The sequence below is a fragment of the Panulirus ornatus genome, chromosome 2 (genome assembly GCF_036320965.1).
Source record: "Panulirus ornatus isolate Po-2019 chromosome 2, ASM3632096v1, whole genome shotgun sequence".
In the NCBI taxonomy this organism is placed as follows: domain Eukaryota; kingdom Metazoa; phylum Arthropoda; class Malacostraca; order Decapoda; family Palinuridae; genus Panulirus; species Panulirus ornatus.
The window spans coordinates 73,767,889-73,787,807 of NC_092225.1; the positions used below are offsets into that span (position 1 = coordinate 73,767,889).

The 19,919-nt window shown below is 40.4% G+C and overlaps 1 protein-coding gene across 1 annotated transcript in view; it reads left to right on the plus strand.

Annotated features, from left to right (window-relative positions):
* LOC139752263 (diacylglycerol lipase-alpha-like) overlaps positions 1-19,681 on the plus strand; it is a gene marked incomplete at its 5' end in the record, with an annotated part of 607,140 nt that extends 587,459 nt beyond the window's left edge. Inside the window, one exon of the mRNA XM_071668298.1 lies at positions 17,632-19,681. Coding sequence (XP_071524399.1) covers positions 17,632-19,125 — 1,494 coding nt within the window. The remainder of the gene's footprint in view (positions 1-17,631) is intronic.
* Between the last annotated feature and the right edge of the window lie 238 nt (positions 19,682-19,919).

The following is a 19,919-nucleotide window of genomic DNA, read 5'->3' on the forward strand; positions in this document are numbered from 1 at the left end:
ACAGGGTTCATAGAAGTACCCATCAAATGGCACTACCATTCAAGAATTCTGAGGTAGGTTTTTAATATGGTTGTGTTGTTTCATTACTATACTTTCCCCATTGCACACATGATACTGTAATGCATCTTTTATTTGATAAGAGAAGGGAAAATTCATTCATTTGGAAATATCTGTCAGTCAGTTGACTGATCCTCATGGTTTGGGAAAGACATGTGTCACAGTGTGCTTTGAGACAGAGAAGGACTTGTGTTTGTTTTTGTGGCTCACCACTTTTTTTTTTTTTTTTAGCATTTGTGCACAAACCTTTGTGTAATATGATAATACCCCCAAATAACATCTGGAGCCCCAATGAGAGTTATGAATATCGATACTTTTTGTAAATAAGCAGATTATTACAAGAAAATTATGAACTGGTAAAGTTATCCTGGATGCCTTACCTCCTCTGCCATTTTACTTTACCACCAACTTACTCCTAGCAGCAGCATTTAAAGTAAGAAAAGATGTGTTCAGAAAGGTTATGCTCATAATTTTATGTAGATTGACCATAAGATTTCTTGTATATGAAAATATTAAATAAAGAATGATATTCAAGTGCTCAAAACAGGAACACTAAGGATTGTTCCCACATAGAATACAAACTTCAAAGGTCAAGATGAGAAAATCATCAGGATAGATTTTTGAACTATGCCCTTGTTCAAGACAAAATAATTTGTAAGTTAAAACAAGAAATAGAAAGTAAATTGAATATCCCAACCAACCAAAAATTTATCCAATGAATAAGAAATTCTTATATGTTTAGTTATCAAAGATCAAATTGTGAGCAACAAAGCTCCACTTATTTGATTAAGTAAAAACAAAACATTTTGAAGTATGACAGTATTTCATATGATGATAACTTAATGTGTGATGAATGATATTGTATATCTGGTAGTTACAACAAATGTTCTGTGTCATATGTTCATTAACTCACATCACCTTGAGTGTGTCTGGGGTTAATGAGGGAAGACTTCTGTGGAGATGCTGACATTTTGTTATGGGTGAGCAATTGTTCCACACTGCATGTTTCTTACTGCTACTGTGGTGGCAGGATGTGATGTGATTGTAAGGTTGTCTGTGTATGATGTGGTTTCCCATCGGTAATGGAAGGTCATGAATTAAGAGATTAAAGAGGGTTTGGAAAGAAATAGTGCCACAGTGAACTTCATTGTAGAGTTTGTTTTAGAGGTGAAGCCATTGTGAGTGACTCGGGCATGGTCACCCACTGTTTATCTTTGTTGTGTTGGGTGGTGTCCAGTATAGTTTGTAAGAGAATGTTCCAGGGATAATGTGGAACACTTCATTGATTTTCTACTGCCTCTAGTATTGTGTGGGAGGGTGGCTGTGGTTGGTTTAATCCATATAAGGTATTTTTGTGAGGTCAGTGTGCAGCATGATGGTGGAAGGTTGGGTCTGAAGCCATATTGTGTGGGTGAGAGTGAGATATATTGTTTCATTCTGTTGCAAATAGGTGTTTCATAGAGTTAGGATGCTAACGGTAGAAGTGAAATAGAGCCGTAGAGGAGGTGGGAGTGAAGTAGTTGGGATGGTTTTCGGACTGGTGTTTTGTTGCCACGTTTCCAGGTCTTAGGGATTTTGGTGTGTAGCCAGGATTGGTTGAAGATATCTGTGAGTGCCTGGATTGTGGATTATGTAATAACAAGTCTATGCTCTTCTTCCTTACATTTGCTATTACTATTATATAATCTAAATGGACCATATTCTGCTGTTACCTAAAACTTCAAGCTATCTTTTAATAAGAGGGCTTATCCTTCCCCTCCACTCTTGCTTAAATTTAGAGGGCTAATCCTTCGTCTCCTTTCTTGCTATGAAGCACTCCTTTAGGCAGAACAGGTGAGAACTTCTCTCTTTAGGAAGCTTAATTTCCATTACTATTGATATCAGGTGCACTTTCCATTATGTTATCCTTGAATTCCAGCCTTTTACCACCAACAGCTATTCCAACAGCATTTGAATACATTACTCTCAGTTTGACATTACCATCTAACACCCCTGCCCTTTCTGCAGTTCTAAAGGACTGTTCCATCCTCTTGCTACATGGGCATCTTCATTTTTTTTTTTTTTTCATATTGGTACTTTTAGCTTTTCACCTTCTTATCCTTTGATTTGTTATATTAAATGAATATCCCATTGAATTCCATCATGCCTTTAAGATCTTAGCTTTTCTATGTACTTCCTGGCTTGATGACTCTAAGTAAAACATATCCAACAACTGATCGACCCCACACATCATACTTATAACCACCAAATCTTCTTTCCTCTATCATGAAACATTCATCTAGAAGTCCCACCGCCTCCAGCAGTCTTTTAATGTTCATTTCCTTCTTTTTTCTTCTTTTTTCCTTGTCTAGTTAATGATCTTCCAAGCAAAAACCTCATGCTTTCATTATCTTTCTAATTTTGGTGACATCCTCTTTTCAGCTCGATCCCTCAGTGTAAATGTATCAACTCCTGTATATCTAAATTTCTTTATAATCTCTGATTTTAGCTAGTATGCTCTGTACTTTTCTAAACCCTCCATCAACTAAGCCATGTAATTCCTTGAATGCTTCATATGTGATAGTGCATCTTTCAACTGCCTCATTTGATTTCCTGTGTACCTCTGTTTGCATCACCCCAGGTTTATTTTGCTCTCCATCATTCTTGGCACTCATTTGATCTATTGCTGAAATTGCTTTCTCTCTCTAAACATCTCCGCTCCAATTATCATCAGTATGTTAGTCATTTTCTTTACCCGAACTGCTGTTGATATTGATTCAGTAGACTCTTTTATGTGCTTTTGTCTCTTCCTTTATCTGAATGGCTGCTGGTAATGCTCCTGCATTTCCCTGGCCAGTAGTTTCTTGAATAAGTTTTTTATGCATTATAGTTCTTTCCTCTGACTGCTCAGCCTTCAGTACAACTAGAAAAGACACATCAGACTTTGTCTTCCTTTTAAAGGCTTCACCTTCTATGTTCTGGTTTTGCATCACCTGAAACCCCCAAACTAAACTATTTTAGTTCCTCTCCTGGTCTCATAACTCTCTTCATGATCTTGAAATGCTTCATTAGTTTTTTTCTAACTTTAGTTGCAATTGTGTCCTATAACATTCCCAATCATCTTTGGTCTCTATGCTTTCATCTCTAAGATTGTCTTAACAAATCTTTAGAACTGACTGGTTTTGGTTCATTCCTGTAACTGTCCCTACTATCCATTTCTGATTCAGATAGTGCTATAGGCCCTAATTTATCCCCAGAGTAATAGCAGTAACAGTAGATTATTATAGAAACTTGAAAAGAATTTAGATCTTTAACACACTAGTGTTGCCTTTCAGTTACACTGAAAAAACAAATACTTTTCTATGGCAAGCTGTTCATTTGTACACTAACTTACTGCACTTGTTCACAATGTTATGAACTCACTCTCTTACAAATTGAATCACACTAAAAGGAGAAAAGGGAAAGAAAGAAAAGATATTGATTCACTGAAGTTGGTAACACTCTTTCATTCAATGGGAGAGATCTAGTGCTGTTGCATAGTATTGAGTGCCAAGTATATTGGGGTGGGGTTGTAGTGGAAAGATATTTGTTTCATTGTTTAGATGTTTAGTATTTCTGGTTGCAACACACCTAATGATTGTTCTAAATGCACTATTGTGTGTGGTTTGTAGTTTTGTTATATTTACTTTTTAGAGGATGGAAGAACAGCTGATGAGGCATAGTTTGGAGTGCACAGGATGAATTGTTTATAGAGGATGTTAAGGGTTTCTTTTTTGTCCAATTCTCATCCCTGTTATTGTTCTGAGGGCATTCATTGGTGTTAGAATGTTGTGATTATAAGGGCAACTGTGTACTAAAGGTTTTTATAAGGTAATGGGAGATTGTGTAGGAAGGAAATGAAGAGGGTTGGAGAAAGAACTGCACCTTGGGGAACTTTAATATAGAGCCTAAGTGTTTTAGAGATTTAGCCATTGTGAGTGACTGGCATAGAGACTGGCAATAGAATTGGCTAACAATATTTTGTCATTGTTACGGAGAATGGTTTCACGTATCATTTGTGTAAAGATGTTTTGGGGGATAGTTCTGAATGCTTTCTTTTTGTCTTTTCCCTCTAGTATTATGTGGGAGGGGGGCTGGAATTACTTGAATCCATTCACATTGAGTTGTGGGAGATTCAGTACCACAATGGTGGAGTGGTGTTTTAAGTCATGTTGTGTAGGTGAAAGTGAGATGTTTTGTCTTGATTTTGTCATGGATCAGTTTTTCGTAGAGTTTGGATATTGATAAGAGAAATGATATAGGGTGATATAAGGAATTGAAGCTGGGTGGTTTTAATTACTTTATAATTGGTATTAATTAAGTTGGCAGGTTTCCAGATTTTAGAGATTTTGTTATGTAACCAGTAGTGGTTGAAGATATATATAAGTGCTTGGATTACAGATAGTTTGATGCATTTTATGTGAAAGTTTGATATGTCTTTGGGACCTGTAGCAGGATGGTTCTTTGTTTTAATTTCTTTCATTTTATCAATAGAGGTGAAGGGAGGATGGGCATTTGTTTCTTGTTGGATTCTGTTTAGGCTGTTCACGACTTTCCTGTTTAAGGGGTGAGGTTTATATATGGCTGATTTTTTGATGGTGTCATATAAGTCTGGTTGTGTGTTCTTTGGGAGCATGGATGTCATTGGAATGGATCAGGAGTCCTTTATGAAATGGAACTGGATTTGTGTGGTAATTATGTATTTTCTTTGATATGCACCAGGGTTGGATCTTCTGGTTGATTGTGTTATGGAAGGAATGTCAAACTTCAGTTTGTCTTCAGTAATTAGGTAACTGATGGTGTTATTGGGAAGTGATATTGTCTGAGCTTGTTTCTGTGTTTTATGATGTGTGTAACTTGTGGGGAGGAGTTTGGATTATATTTCTTTTTATACCCTTGAGGGATATCATTTTTAGTAACATAATAAAATGTTTGTAAAGTATGAGATAGCAATAAGTTTTAGTGCTTTATTTCCATGTATTGTGTGAAGGCTGGTAAGTCTGCTGTCTTCCTGTAGTTTGTGTAAGTCTTTTTGATGGTTGCATGTATTGGATGGGCCAGGTAGAGTGTTATAAGGATGGGCAGGTATTTAAAGGATAGTTTTTGTAGCATGCTCCAGGCAGTTCATGTTTGGAGGGCTATTGAGCTGAAGGTGATGTATAATGATGTCAGTTGCTACAGGTGGTGAGTTGGGAATTATGTCGGCTAGTTGTGTAGGTTAAGGATTTTGAGAGGTAGTAGTTGGTTTATGAGTAGTTCACCTTGGGGATCTTGGATGTGAGTGCTGAGCTAAGTGGTATGGTGGGCATTAAAATCTCTGCAGACATAAATGTTAGGTATGTTGGTCAGGTTTTGTGGTTAGGCCATTGGAGGGGGGAGATATGTAAGAGGTGATTTTGTTGTAATTAGTACTTTGAAGTCTTATGGATTGTAATTTTACAATGCTGTCATTGTTTGTGAGCTTCTTTGTAGTGTCATCAGTGATGGAGAGTGGTATGGTTTGGTGGAAAACTGTTATGAGTCCTCCTCCTTGTCCATGTTCGTTGTCTCCTCCTCCGTGTCCATGTTCTGTGTCTCCTCTTATGGTTCTGTTGTTGTAGAAAGGTGGGAGGAAGAATGTGAATGTGAGTCTGCTTTCTTGGATGAGGGCTATGTGGATGTTGTACTCCCAAAGTTAGTTGTGTATTTGTGTGCGTGTGTGTGTGTGTGTGTGTGTGTGTGTTTCTGATGCCTTTTGTTTTGGGTTGTAGGATGTTTAGTAATCATGTTGTGTAGTAGGGTTTGTTGGCTAAAAGTAGGAATGAGCATTTTGTGCTGCTGTTTATTACATCTTTGTATTAGGAAGTAAGGGGGTTTTAGGAGTCACCATCTAAGTGGTTTCTTCATATCAAGTGCTTTAAGTAGTGAAGTGAAGTGAAGGTGTTAACACTAAGTGGAGTTTGAGCATCTTATGGAGTAGTGCCTTTTAGTGGTTGGTGTTTGGCACTGTGGATAGAGGTAGACTGATAGTTCAGAGTTAGGGTTAATATCACCAGCTTGCTTTAGTAGTTGGGAGACGATGATCAGACATCCCTCCAGTTGCACCTCTCAGCACATTAACATCCAAAAGTCTCTATCACACACTTATCAATTAACACGTAATCCAATAACACTCTCTGGCCATCTCTCCTACTTACATACATATACTTATGTACATCTCTCTTTTTAAACTAGGTATTCCCAATCACCAGTCCTTTTTCAGCACACAAATCTACGAGCTCTTCACCATTTCCATTTACAACCCTGATCACCCCATGTACACCAGTTATACCCTCAACTGCCACATTACTCATCTTTCCATTCAAACCACCCATCACTATAACCCGGTCTCGTGCATCAAAGCTGCTAACACACTCAGTCAGCTGCTCCCAAAACACTTGCCTCTCATGATCCTTCTTCTCATGACCAGTTGCATAGGCACCAATAATCACCCATCTCTCTCCATCCACTTTCACTTTTACCCATATCAATGTAGAGTTTAATTTCTTACTCTCTATCACATACTCCCACAACTCATGCTTCAGGAGTAGTTCTACTCCTTTCTTTGCTCTTGTCCTCTCACCATCCCCTGACTTTACTCCCAAGACATTCCCAAACCACTCTTCCCCTTTAACCTTGAGCTTCATTTCACTCAGAGCCAAAACATCCTGGTCTCTTTCCTCAAACATACTACCTATCTCTCCTTTTTTCTCATCTTGGTTACATCCACACACATTTAGACACCCCAGTCTGAGCCTTCGAGGAGGATGAGCACTCCCCATGACTCCTTCTTCTGTTTTCCCCCTTTTTTTTTTTTTTTTGCTTTGTCGCTGTCTCCCGCGTTTGCGAGGTAGCGCAAGGAAACAGACGAAAGAAATGGCGCAACCCACCCCCATACACATGTATATACATACATCCACACACGCAAATATACATACCTACACAGCTTTCCATGGTTTACCCCAGACGCTTCACATGCCCTGATTCAATCCATTGACAGCACGTCGACCCCGGTATACCACATCGATCCAATTCACTCTATTCCTTGCCCGCCTTTCACCCTCCTGAATGTTCAGGCCCTGATCACTCAAAATCTTTTTCACTCCATCTTTCCACCTCCAATTTGGTCTCCCACTTCTCTTTGTTCCATCCACCTCCGACACATATATCCTCTTGGTCAATCTTTCCTCACTCATTCACTCCATATGCCCAAACCATTTCAAAACACCCTCTTCTGCTCTCTCAACCACGCTCTTTTTATTTCCACACATCTCTCTTACCCTTACGTTACTCGATCAAACCACCTCACACCACATATTGTCCTAAAACATCTCATTTCCAGCACATCCACCCTCCTGCGCACAACTCTATCCATAGCCCACGCCTCGCAACCATATAACATTGTTGGAACCACTATTCCTTCAGACATACCCATTTTTGCTTTCCGAGATAATGTCCTCAACTTCCACACATTCTTCAAGGCTCCCAGGATTTTTGCCCCCTCCCCCACCCTCTGATTTACTTCCACTTCCATGGTTCCATCAGCTGCCAGATCCACTCCCAGGTATCTAAATCACTTTACTTCCTCCTGTTTTTCTCCATTCAAACTTACCTCCCAATTGACTTGACCCTCAACCCTACTGTACCTAATAACCTTGCTCTTATTCACATTTACTCTTAACTTTCTTCTTTCACACACATTACCAAACTCAGTCACTAGCTTCTGCAGTTTCTCACATGAATCAGCCACCAGCGCTGTTTCATCAGCGAACAACAACTGACTCACTTCCCAAGCTCTCTCATCCACAACTGACTTCATACTTGCCCCTCTTTCCAAAACTTTTGCATTCACTTCCATAACAACTCCATCCATAAACAAATTAAACAACCATGGAGACACCACACACCCCTGTCGCAAACCTACATTCACTGAGAACCAATCAGTTTCCTCTCTTCCGACACGTACGCACGCCTTACACCCTCGATAAAAACTTTTCACTGCTTCTAACAATTTGCCTCCCACACCATATATTCTTCAAACCTTCCAATGAGCATCTCTATCAACTCGTATCATATGCCTACTCCAGATCCATAAATGCTACATACAAATCCATTTGCTTTTCTAAGTATTTCTCACATACATTCTTCAAAGCAAACACCTGATCCACACATCCTCTACCACTTCTGAAACCACACTGCTCTTCCCCAATCTGATGCTCTGTACATGCCTTCACCGTCTCAATCAATACCCTCCCATATAATTTACCCGGAATACTCAACAAACTTATACCTCTGTAATTTGAGCACTCACTCTTATCCCCTTTGCCTTTGTACAATGGCACTATGCAAGCATTCCGCCAATCCTCAGGCACCTCACCATGAATCATACATACATTAAATAACAGTACAGTCACCCCCTTTTTTAAATAAATTCCACTGCAATACCATACAAACCTGCTGCCTTGCCGGCAAAGCTTTTACTACCTCTTCTCTGTTTACCAAATCATTTTCCCTAACCCTCTCACTTTGCACACCACCTCGACCAAAACACCCTATATCTGCCACTCTGTCATCAAACACATTCAACAAACCTTCAAAATACTCACTCCATCTCCTTCTCACATCGCCACTACTTGTTATCACCTCCCCATTAGCTCCCTTCACTGAAGTTCCCATTTGCTCCCTTGTCTTATGCACTTTATTTACCTCCTTCCAAAACATCTTTTTATTCTCCCTAAAATTTAATGATACTCTCTCACCCCAACTCTCATTTGCCCTCTTTTTCACCTCTTGCACCTTTCTCTTGACCTCCTGCCTCTTTCTTTTATAAATCTCCCACTCATTTGCATTTTTTCCCTGCAAAAATCGTCCAAATGCCTCTCTCTCTTCTCTTTCATTAATAATCTTACCTCTTCATCCCACCACTCACTACCCTTTCTAATCAACCCACCTCCCACGCTTCTCATGCCACAAGCATCTTTTGCGCAATCCATCACTGCTTCCCTAAATACATCCCATTCCTTCCCCACTCCCCTTACCTCCTTTGTTCTCACCTTTTTCCATTCTGAACTCAGACTCTCCTGGTACTTCCTCACACATGTCTCCTTCCCAAGCTCACTTACTCTCACCACTCTCTTCACCCCAACATTCTCTCTTCTTTTCTGAAAACCCATACAAATCTTCACCTTCGTCTCCACAAGATAATGATCAGACATCCCTCCAGTTGCACCTCTCAGCACATTAACATTCAAAAGTCTCTCTTTCGTGCACCTATCAATTACCACATGATCCAGTAACACTCTCTGGCCATCTCTTCTACTTACATACGTATACTTATGTATATCTCGCTTTTTAAACCAGGTATTCCCAATCACCAGTCCTTTTTCAGCACATAAATCTACAAGCTTATCACCATTTCCATTTACAACACTGAACACCCCATGTATACCAATTATTCCCTCAACTGCCACATTGCTCCCCTTTGCATTCAAATCACCCATCACTAGAACCCGGTCTTGTGCATCAAAACCACTAACACACTCATTCAGCTGCTCCCAAAACACTTGCCTCTCATGATCTTTCTTCTCATGCCCATGCCTCTCATGATCTTTCTTCTCATGCCCAGGTGCATATGCACCAGTAATCACCCATTGCTCTCCATCAACTTTCAGTTTTACCCATATCAATCTAGAGTTTACTTTCTTACACTCTGTCACATACTCCCACAACTCCTGTTTCAGGATAGGTGCTACTCCTTCCCTTGCTCTTGTCCTCTCACTAACCCCTGACTTTACTCCCAAGACATTCCCAAACCACTCTTTCCCTTTACCCTTGAGCTTCGTTTCACTCAGAGCCAAAACATCCAGGTTCCTTTCCTCAAACATACGACCTATCTCTCCTTTTTTCTCATGTTGGTTACATCCACACACATTTAGACACCCCAATCTGAGCCTTTGAGGAGGATGAGCACTCCCCGCGTGAATCCTTCTGTTTCCCCTTTTAGAAAGTTAAAATACAAGGAGGGGAGGGTTTCTGGCCCCCCCCACTCCCGTCCCCTTTAGTCACCTTCTACGACACGTGAGGAATGCGTGGGAAGTATTCGTTCTCCCCTATCCCTTTCTCCCCTTGTGTGAAGAAGTACCAGGAGAGACTGAGTACAGAATGGAAAAAGGTGAGAACAATGGAAGTAAGGGGAGTGGGGGAGGAATGGGATGTATTTAGGGAATCAGTGATGGATTGCGCAAAAGATGCTTGTGGCATGAGAAGAGTGGGAGGTGGGTTGATTAGAAAGGGTAGTGAGTGGTGGGATGAAGAAGTAAGATTATTAGTGAAAGAGAAGAGAGAGGCATTTGGACGATTTTTGCAGGGAAAAAATGCAATTGAGTGGGAGATGTATAAAAGAAAGAGAAAGGTGCAAGAGGTGAAAAAGAGGGCAAATGAGAGTTGGGGTGAGAGAGTATCATTAAATTTTAGGGAGAATAAAAAGATGTTCTGGAAGGAGGTAAATAAAGTGCGTAAGACAAGGGAGGACATGGGAACTTCAGTGAAGGGCGCAAATGGGGAGGTGATAACAAGTAGTGGTGATGTGAGGAGATGGAGTGAGTATTTTGAAGGTTTGTTGAATGTGTTTGATAATAGAGTGGCAGATATAGGGTGTTTTGGTCGAGGTGGTGTGCAAATTGAGAGGGTTAGGGAAAATAATTTGGTAAACAGAGAAGAGGTAGTAAAAGCTTTGCGGAAGATGAAAGCCGGCAAGGCAGCAGGTTTGGATGGTATTGCAGTGGAATTTATTAAAAAAGGGGGTGACTGTATTGTTGACTGGTTGGTAAGGTTAGTTAATGTATGTATGACTCATGGTGAGGTGCCTGAGAATTGGCGGAATGCGTGCATAGTGCCATTGTACAAAGGCAAAGGGGATAAGAGTGAGTGCTCAAATTACAGAGGTATAAGTTTGTTGAGTATTCCTGGTAAATTATATGGGAGGGTATTGATTGAGAGGGTGAAGGCATGTACAGAGCATCAGATTGGGGAAGAGCAGTGTGGTTTCAGAAGTGGTAGAGGATGTGTGGATCAGGTGTTTGCTTTGAAGAATGTATGTGAGAAATACTTAGAAAAGCAAATGGATTTATATGTAGCATTTATGGATCTGGAGAAGGCATATGATAGAATTGATAGAGATGCTCTGTGGAAGGTATTAAGAATATATGATGTGGGAGGCAAGTTGTTAGAAGCAGTGAAAAGTTTTTATCGAGGATGTAAGGCATGTGAAGGTGTAGGAAGAGAGGAAAGTGATTGGTTCTCAGTAAATGTAGGTTTGCGGTAGGGGTGTGTGATGTGTCCATGGTTGTTTAATTTGTTTATGGATGGGGTTGTTAGGGAGGTGAATGCAAGAGTTTTGGAAAGAGGGGCAAGTATGAAGTCTGTTGTGGATGAGAGAGCTTGGGAAGCGAGTCAGTTGTTGTTCGCTGATGATACAGCGCTGGTGGCTGATTCATGTGAGAAACTGCAGAAGCTGGTGACTGAGTTTGGTAAAGTGTGTGAAAGAAGAAAGTTAAGAGTAAATGTGAATAAGAGCAAGGTTATTAGGTACAGTAGGGTTGAGGGTCAAGTCAATTGGGAGGTAAGTTTGAATGGAGAAAAACTGGAGGAAGTAAAGTGTTTTAGATATCTGGGAGTGGATCTGGCAGCGGATGGAACCATGGAAGTGGAAGTGGATCATAGGGTGGGGGAGGGGGCAAAAATCCTGGGAGCCTTGAAGAATGTGTGGAAGTCGAGAACATTATCTCGGAAAGCAAAAATGGGTATGTTTGAAGGAATAGTGGTTCCAACAATGTTGTATGGTTGCGAGGCGTGGGCTATGGATAGAGTTGTGCGCAGGAATGTGGATGTGCTGGAAATGAGATGTTTGAGGACAATGTGTGGTGTGAGGTGGTTTGATCGAGTAAGTAACGTAAGGGTAAGAGAGATGTGTGGAAATAAAAAGAGCGTGGTTGAGAGAGCAGAAGAGGGTGTTTTGAAATGGTTTGGGCACATGGAGAGAATGAGTGAGGCGAGATTGACCAAGATGATATATGTGTCAGAGGTGGAGGGTACGAGGAGAAGTGGGAGACCAAATTGGAGGTGGAAAGATGGAGTGAAAAAGATTTTGAGTGGTCGGGGCCTGAACATGCAGGAGGGTGAAAGGCGGGCAAGGAATAAAGTGAATTGGATTGATGTGGTATACCGGGGTCGACGTGCTGTCAGTGGATTGAATCAGGGCATGTGAAGCATCTGGGCTAAACCTTGGAATGTTGTGTGGGGCCTGGATGTGGAAAGGGAGCTGTGGTTTCGGGCATTATCGCATGACAGCTAGAGACTGAGTGTGAACGAATGGGGCCTTTGTTGTCTTTTCCTAGTGCTACCTCGCACACATGATTGGGGGAGGGGGATGTTATTCCATGTGTGGCGAGGTGGTGATGGGAATGAATAAGGGCAGACAGTGTGAATTGTGTGCATGTGTATATATGTATGTGTCCGTGTGTGTATATATATGTGTACATTGAGATGTATGGGTATGTATATTTGCATGTGTGGACATGTATGTATATACATGTGTATGGGGGTGGGTTGGGCCATCTCTTTCGTCTATTTCCTTGTGCTACCTCGCAAACGTGGGAGACAGCGACAAAGCAAAATAAATAATATATATATATATATATATATATATATATATATATATATATATATATATATGTTGGGGATGAGAGAGCTTGGGAAGTGAGTCAGTTGTTGTTCGCTGATGACACAGCGCTGGTGGCTGATTCATGTGAGAAACTGCAGAAGCTGGTGACTGAGTTTGGTAAAGTGTGTGGAAGAAGAAAGTTAAGAGTAAATGTGAATAAGAGCAAGGTTATTAGGTACAGTAGGGGTGAGGGTCAAGTCAATTGGGAGGTGAGTTTGAATGGAGAAAAACTGGAGGAAGTGAAGTGTTTTAGATATCTGGGAGTGGATCTGTCAGCGGATGGAACCATGGAAGCGGAAGTGGATCATAGGGTGGGGGAGGGGGCGAAAATTTTGGGAGCCTTGAAAAATGTGTGGAAGTCGAGAACATTATCTCGGAAAGCAAAAATGGGTATGTTTGAAGGAATAGTGGTTCCAACAATGTTGTATGGTTGCGAGGCGTGGGCTATGGATAGAGATGTGCGCAGGAGGATGGATGTGCTGGAAATGAGATGTTTGAGGAAAATGTGTGGTGTGAGGTGGTTTGATCGAGTAAGTAACGTAAGGGTAAGAGAGATGTGTGGAAATAAAAAGAGCGTGGTTGAGAGAGCAGAAGAGGGTGTTTTGAAATGGTTTGGGCTCATGGAGAGAATGAGTGAGGAAAGATTGACCAAGAGGATATATGTGTCGGAGGTGGAGGGAACGAGAAGAAGAGGGAGACCAAATTGGAGGTGGAAAGATGGAGTGAAAAAGATTTTGTGTGATCGGGGCCTGAACATGCAGGAGGGTGAAAGGAGGGCAAGGAATAGAGTGAATTGGAGCGATGTGGTATACAGGGGTTGACGTGCTGTCAGTGGATTGAATCAAGGCATGTGAAGCGTCTGGGGTAAACCATGGAAAGCTGTGTAGGTATGTATATTTGCGTGTGTGGACGTGTGTATGTACATGTGTATGGGGGGGGGTTGGGCCATTTCTTTCGTCTGTTTCCTTGCGCTACCTCGCAAACGCGGGAGACAGCGACAAAGTATAAAAAAAAAAAAAAAATATATATATATATATATATATATATATATATATATATATATATATATATATATATATATTCCTATGAGTCCACCGGTTCCTTTTTCAGCACACAAATCTACAAGCTCCTCACCATTTCCATTTCCAACACTGAACACCCCATGTACACCAATTATACCCTCAACTGCCACATTACTCATCTTTGCATTCAGACCATGGATAATGGCATCCTAGCTTCGTCTCTTGGATGTATATCAACTGACTTATATTTCTCTCTTGTGTCTCCCCTGATGATGTGATTATTTACACGCAAGTGCACTTGGGAACTTATCGTGTTTCATTTTCCCCGTGGACTCATAGGAACATTTATTTTATTTATTTAGTTTATTGTACTTTGTCGCTGTCTCCCGCGTTAGCGAGGCAGCACAAGGAAACAGACAAAAGAATGGCCCAACTTACCCACATACACATGTATATACATACACGTCCACACACACACATATACATACCTATACATCTCAACGTATACATATATATACACACACAGACATATACATATATACACATGTACATAATTCATACTGTCTGCCCTTATTCATTCCCGTCGCCACCCCGCCACACATGAAATGAAAACCCCCTCCCCTGCATGTGTGCAAGGTAGTGCTAGGAAAGACAACAAAGGCCACATTCGTTCACACTCAGTCTCTAGCTGTCATGTATAATGCACCAAAACCACAGCTCCCTTTCCACATCCAGGCCCCACAGAACTTTCCATGGTTTACCCCAGACGCTTCACATGCTTCACATGATGTAATGAATCGGTCTTTTGTCCTCTTTGCTGATGTAATGAATCTATGGCAACCTTTCCAACTCTGCTGAGGATGAATCCACATTTTGTCATCCCATATACATCCTTGTGTCTCTCTTATATTTTTCTTTTGCAAGGTCCTTCAAGATCTCTCTTAGTCACAGGTGGATAAGATGTCCTCATGTCATAAAGGAATGCACCTCTGACTTAGCTTTAATCTTTGCTTGCTCACTTTGCAAGTGTTTAAAAACTCAACCCTGCCATTCTTGGAAAAATACTTTACTTAATCCTTTCCTTTAGGAAGGAGACTGATCTTATCCCTCCAGCTATTTGCACTTAAAATCCCATTCCCATTTTTTATGGTGCAAGGTCTACTGGTGATGCTCCTTCCATAAAAGTTTTGATGAATCTTTTGGTTTGGCCCTTGACATCTTTATAGTATTTGGTGTAGCACTATTCTTTGCATGCTAACTTCCAACTTCTTTCTTTTTTGTTTATGTTTGTATTTGTCTTTCCAACCATTTTATCATGGTTGTCGGTGATGGAGCAAATTCTTCCTATCATCTTTTCAACAGTGGTGTTCCTCAGGGTTGTCTTCTAATGCTTACATCCTTTCATCATTCCAAAAATACAGTCTCAAGTAGATGTTTTTGAATCTTGCTTGTATCCTGCCATCAAATTTCAAAGCAACCATTCATGCCTGCAATAACATAAACATATCAGGCATAATGTTATCCTTCAGTCTTTCTGGGAAACCCCTTATACCAAAAGCTTGGGGTATTGTAAAGGTACTTCAAGGTGAATCCACATGCAGGAATAAAGAAGCAAAGAATATAGGTTAGAAGAGAATTCTCAAATTGGGCTGGGGTCACCAGTAGTGTGCAGTAGGGCTTGGTCTTGGGTCCACTGATCTTCTTGGTGTTGTATATGTCACTTACATGCCAGATGGATTAGACTTTTACTGAAAATGTTTATGGATGATACCAAGATCATGAAAGAAGTTAGAAATTATGATAATTTTATCAGCTCACAAGGGAACCTAGAAATTATGATAATTATGATTTTATCAGCTCACAAGGAAACCTATATAAACCATTCTGATACAGAAGATGAAATTCATTCCAAGTAAGTGCAAATTAGTTTGGAGGAGACACAGTGCAAGGAAGCTTCAGCATGATTATTGTTTAATAGCAAAAAGCCACAGGAATTTTGTTTGAAAGGACCCTGGGAGTCAGTGATGTGCCTAACCTGTTTGCTGAGCTAAGCTATAATAAGAGGAGGAGAGAGCAGATGGGAATGAAATTATCTTTATCCTACAAGTTTTTAAATCACTTGGATGATGTCAGCGGTGAACAGTTTTTCATAAGATGCATTGACAGAGTAAACAGAGTTTGCAAATAAAGCTAGGCAAGAAGCATGTAGAAAGGATGTGAATAAATAGTAATTTAGTCTAAGGGTGATGGATGATTGAAATAAACTAATTGATAAAACTTAATGCGAATGTTGAAAAAAAACTACTTGATGGTAAAGAAATTTCAAGAGATAGAGCTCTGTAGGTGTATAATTCTCTCCAATATTGTACATATAAGTAATTATAAATTGATTATTACCATCATTTCCTTTTGAGCACCTATCTTATATGTACAGGGGTCTCATTGATTTATAAATGGATTACTGCTCACACATCTAGGGCAGTTCTTCCACCTGTCTTTAAGCCATAATGGGATTGGAAGCCTTTTGCCATATTAACTCTTGTCATAGTTTTCAACTATCCCTTTCCACTCATTGTGATGGTGCTTTCCTCTCTGATCTACAGGTATAATTTTGGCCACTGCCCTTCATAGCTCTATGTTTGTATCCTATCACCTAAGACTTGGACTTACTGCTCACAGCTGGTTGCTTCTTCCCTTAGTTTCTGTGTGGAGACAGACTGTAGAATGCTCTTTCATTGTATAACCTTTCCAATTTAAGAGTGAGGTCTGCAAACACCTTAGGAGCTCAAGTTAATCAATCCCGTTTAATTTTTTTCTCAGTAAACTCATAATTCTACCTTCTTAACTGATATGGCTTCAGTCAAGGCATACTTTTGCATGTGTCATGTTGACTACTTAAATAAAGGCAAAAACAGAGACATATATATTTATAATTATCCCAAGACCAGTTGCTATGAAAGAGCCTTGGTATTACCCTTGATCTTTCTAAAGGCTCCTGCAGCTCAAGGTTGCACTATTTCCAGTAGCAGGGAAATGTAGACTCCTTTGGAGTAAGAAATTCTTTGAGAAGATTCTGCTCCCAGTGATACAGCCTCACCAAAGATGACTTTTCAATTACGGTGTAACCTCAAGCAGATGGAGTCCAGTAACACTAAATAGACTTAACACTCACTAAGTGGAAAATGCTTTTGCTGGTGATCCATTTGTCACTGCATAAATGCTGAACTTGGACAGAAAATGGCAGATCCAGGTAATCAGAGATGTATGAATACCATTAAAGGAACTGCATATCAGAGGCTTTCCAGACATCTAGGGCAGTGATGAAAGGAATACCAAAGTTAGTATAAATGCTTACAATATAGATATTTAAGAATCTTATTGCTACATCTGATGAAAAATACAGAGCTTTCTTTCTTGAAAATACTGATATATGATGGAGTACTCTCTTAGCAAAGTAGCTTGTATGTATTTCAAACATTTCTTGGGAATAATATTAGGTAGCATTTTGTTGCTATAGCTCAGTTATATAGCAGATATGAATTATATACAACCTAGGTAACAATTCTTTTTTCAGTCTAACTCCGCTCCCATTGACATAAAGTGATATAAGTGCACAAGCCTTACCTAAAATATCAGAGAAATTATATGAAATGGTAACTAACCAACTAATCAGACTACTGATCTTAAATAATAACTAGGCTCTTTAACCAGTAATTTTTGTTGATAAACTAGTTAGAATGTTAGGTTTTATTTTCTTCCATTCTCTAATGGCAGTTATTTTTGATATCCCCACAGGTTCTGGAGAATCCGGGCCCAACAAAACCAAGACGTATGTCAGACATCCCAGCCCGACGGAAGAGTGATGCCCTCTCACCAGAGGGGGAAACCCACTGTCTACTATCATCACGGCCAGAAACCCCACCTGCAGTCATCCAGCCAAGTCCATCTCATAACTCTCTTAAAACCACCCCCATAGCATGTACATCTGTTACATCCACTACAGTGAGTGTTAATCGTCTTGCAACACCTCCTCACAGATTGCTGCTGGAGACATCTTTTACCTGCACACCTACAGCTTCACCTGAGCCTCCTTTGGATCTTCGCCATCATGCACATGTCCACTCTCCCGCCATTACTTGGGAACTGTTATCAGCTTTAGAAGAACAATTGCTATTAGGCATAAGGGAAGCAGGAAGAGGATTGGCTGAGCGTGGTGAGGATGATTGGGTGGCAGGAGTGGCACCCCTTGCTTCTCCAGAGACTTTAAGTGAAGTCTCCAGCGTTGTCTCTCGGGCATCATTGTTGCGAAGGGAAGGAAGAAGGGGATCAGCCACTGTTGCGCCTTTGCATCAGTCTCCATTGCTTAATCATCGCCTACCCCCTGCTCGTCTTGGAACTGGATATTGCTTTTATGTTGAAACTCCTCCATTAGATTCAAGAAGACAGCATTTACCTGCCTCAGAGCTACTTCCTGAGTCTTCTGATGATGAAGAAATCCCACCACGACCAGTCTCTCCTACTACTTACATCACAATTGAACCAATCATGCCTACACCTCCCACACTGCGGAAAGGCAACAAACTACAAATTTCAAATCATCTAAAGGATGGGTGGGAATCAACACCAGTTTCTGCTCATTCAGAAAATGATACTAATAATGGAACCGTCCAAGATAAAGTGGAAATTGCTTTTAGAACAATTGAGACTCTATCAAATAATGATGTTGAGGTTAACAAAAGAAGTGGGAGTGTAAGAGAGTCACCTGATTCCTCTGGAAGTGGGTCAAGTCGAACTTCATCATCAGGTTCCTCTCAAACTTCTCATAAGGTAAAATTTGATTTAACAACTTCACAGATGTCACGTGATTCAGGATATGGTGAAAAAATCAATGGTTATGAAAATTTATGTGTCAGTGATGGAGACTGGGGAATCATGAGTGGAGTATGGGGAGGACATCAGCAGGAATATGGTCGAGGACAAGCTTCCCTTGTTCATCATTATGTGTACTCTGGAGTATCACCTCAGCTCTCACCTTCATCCCCAGCAAACACAGACTCCTTCACTTCTCCTCTTACCTCTGATCCACCTTCCTCACGCACACCTTCCCTCCTTCCAACTCCTGTTGATATACCAAGGCTAACCACTTCTATGTCCAGTCCTACATCTGTATTGACACAAAACTCTCACCCACTGTATAAAGCAACACCTCTTTTGCATGACCTTAGTCGGTCCCCAAAATCTATAACTGTGGTTGCAAGATCACCGCAAAGAGCAGAAAGCAGTGTATAGCACCCTGATTAGAGGTAAAAATCTATATGAATCATTGAGGTAGATATCAGGGAAAACATCCTTATGATTACAGTACATAGGCTTTGGAAAAAATAAAAAAAAGTGGAGGCTCTCTGCATCTGCATCCATTTTATCCTCTCTCTTGCTTCTTTTCAGTTCTTTGTCTACTCACTTCGGTCATTCTTGTCAGAATTACAGTCTCATTTCATATTTGTATGATGGTATTATTAGTATGATGTAAAAGATAATTACTTTTTAAAAATTTTTCTTTGAATTTATTTATTAAAGAACATGCAGCACTACGTCATCCACGTAGAACATTGTGTTTCACAAATCAGAAAGACCATGTTCCCACAGATCTGCTGTCACCCTATCTCAAACACAATTCCTGCTTGCACCCTCCCATCACCTAGAATGATCAACCACTCCCACTTAAGAAATCACCAACACACAAGTCAGTACATACAGTATGCACATGAAATCTACCCCCAACATTACAAACATTAATACAAAGTCTGTAAACCAAGGGAATGCTTTGAGAACAGTCTTTGACAACCATATCGGACTGGAAAGAACAAACTCATTATTATCTGCTTCACTCTAAACTATGCCTCACTTGGTTAGCTACCCCTCTCTTTTATATGCAATTAGAATTAAGACTGCAGACCACCCAAAATGGAGCACTCAGAACAAACGTATGCTGCTCAGCAACCACAAATATTCAACTATTGCACAAAAAACTGCACGGTACTTCCATGGCAGTCCCACCTCAAAATTTTTAGCAACTCATTCTC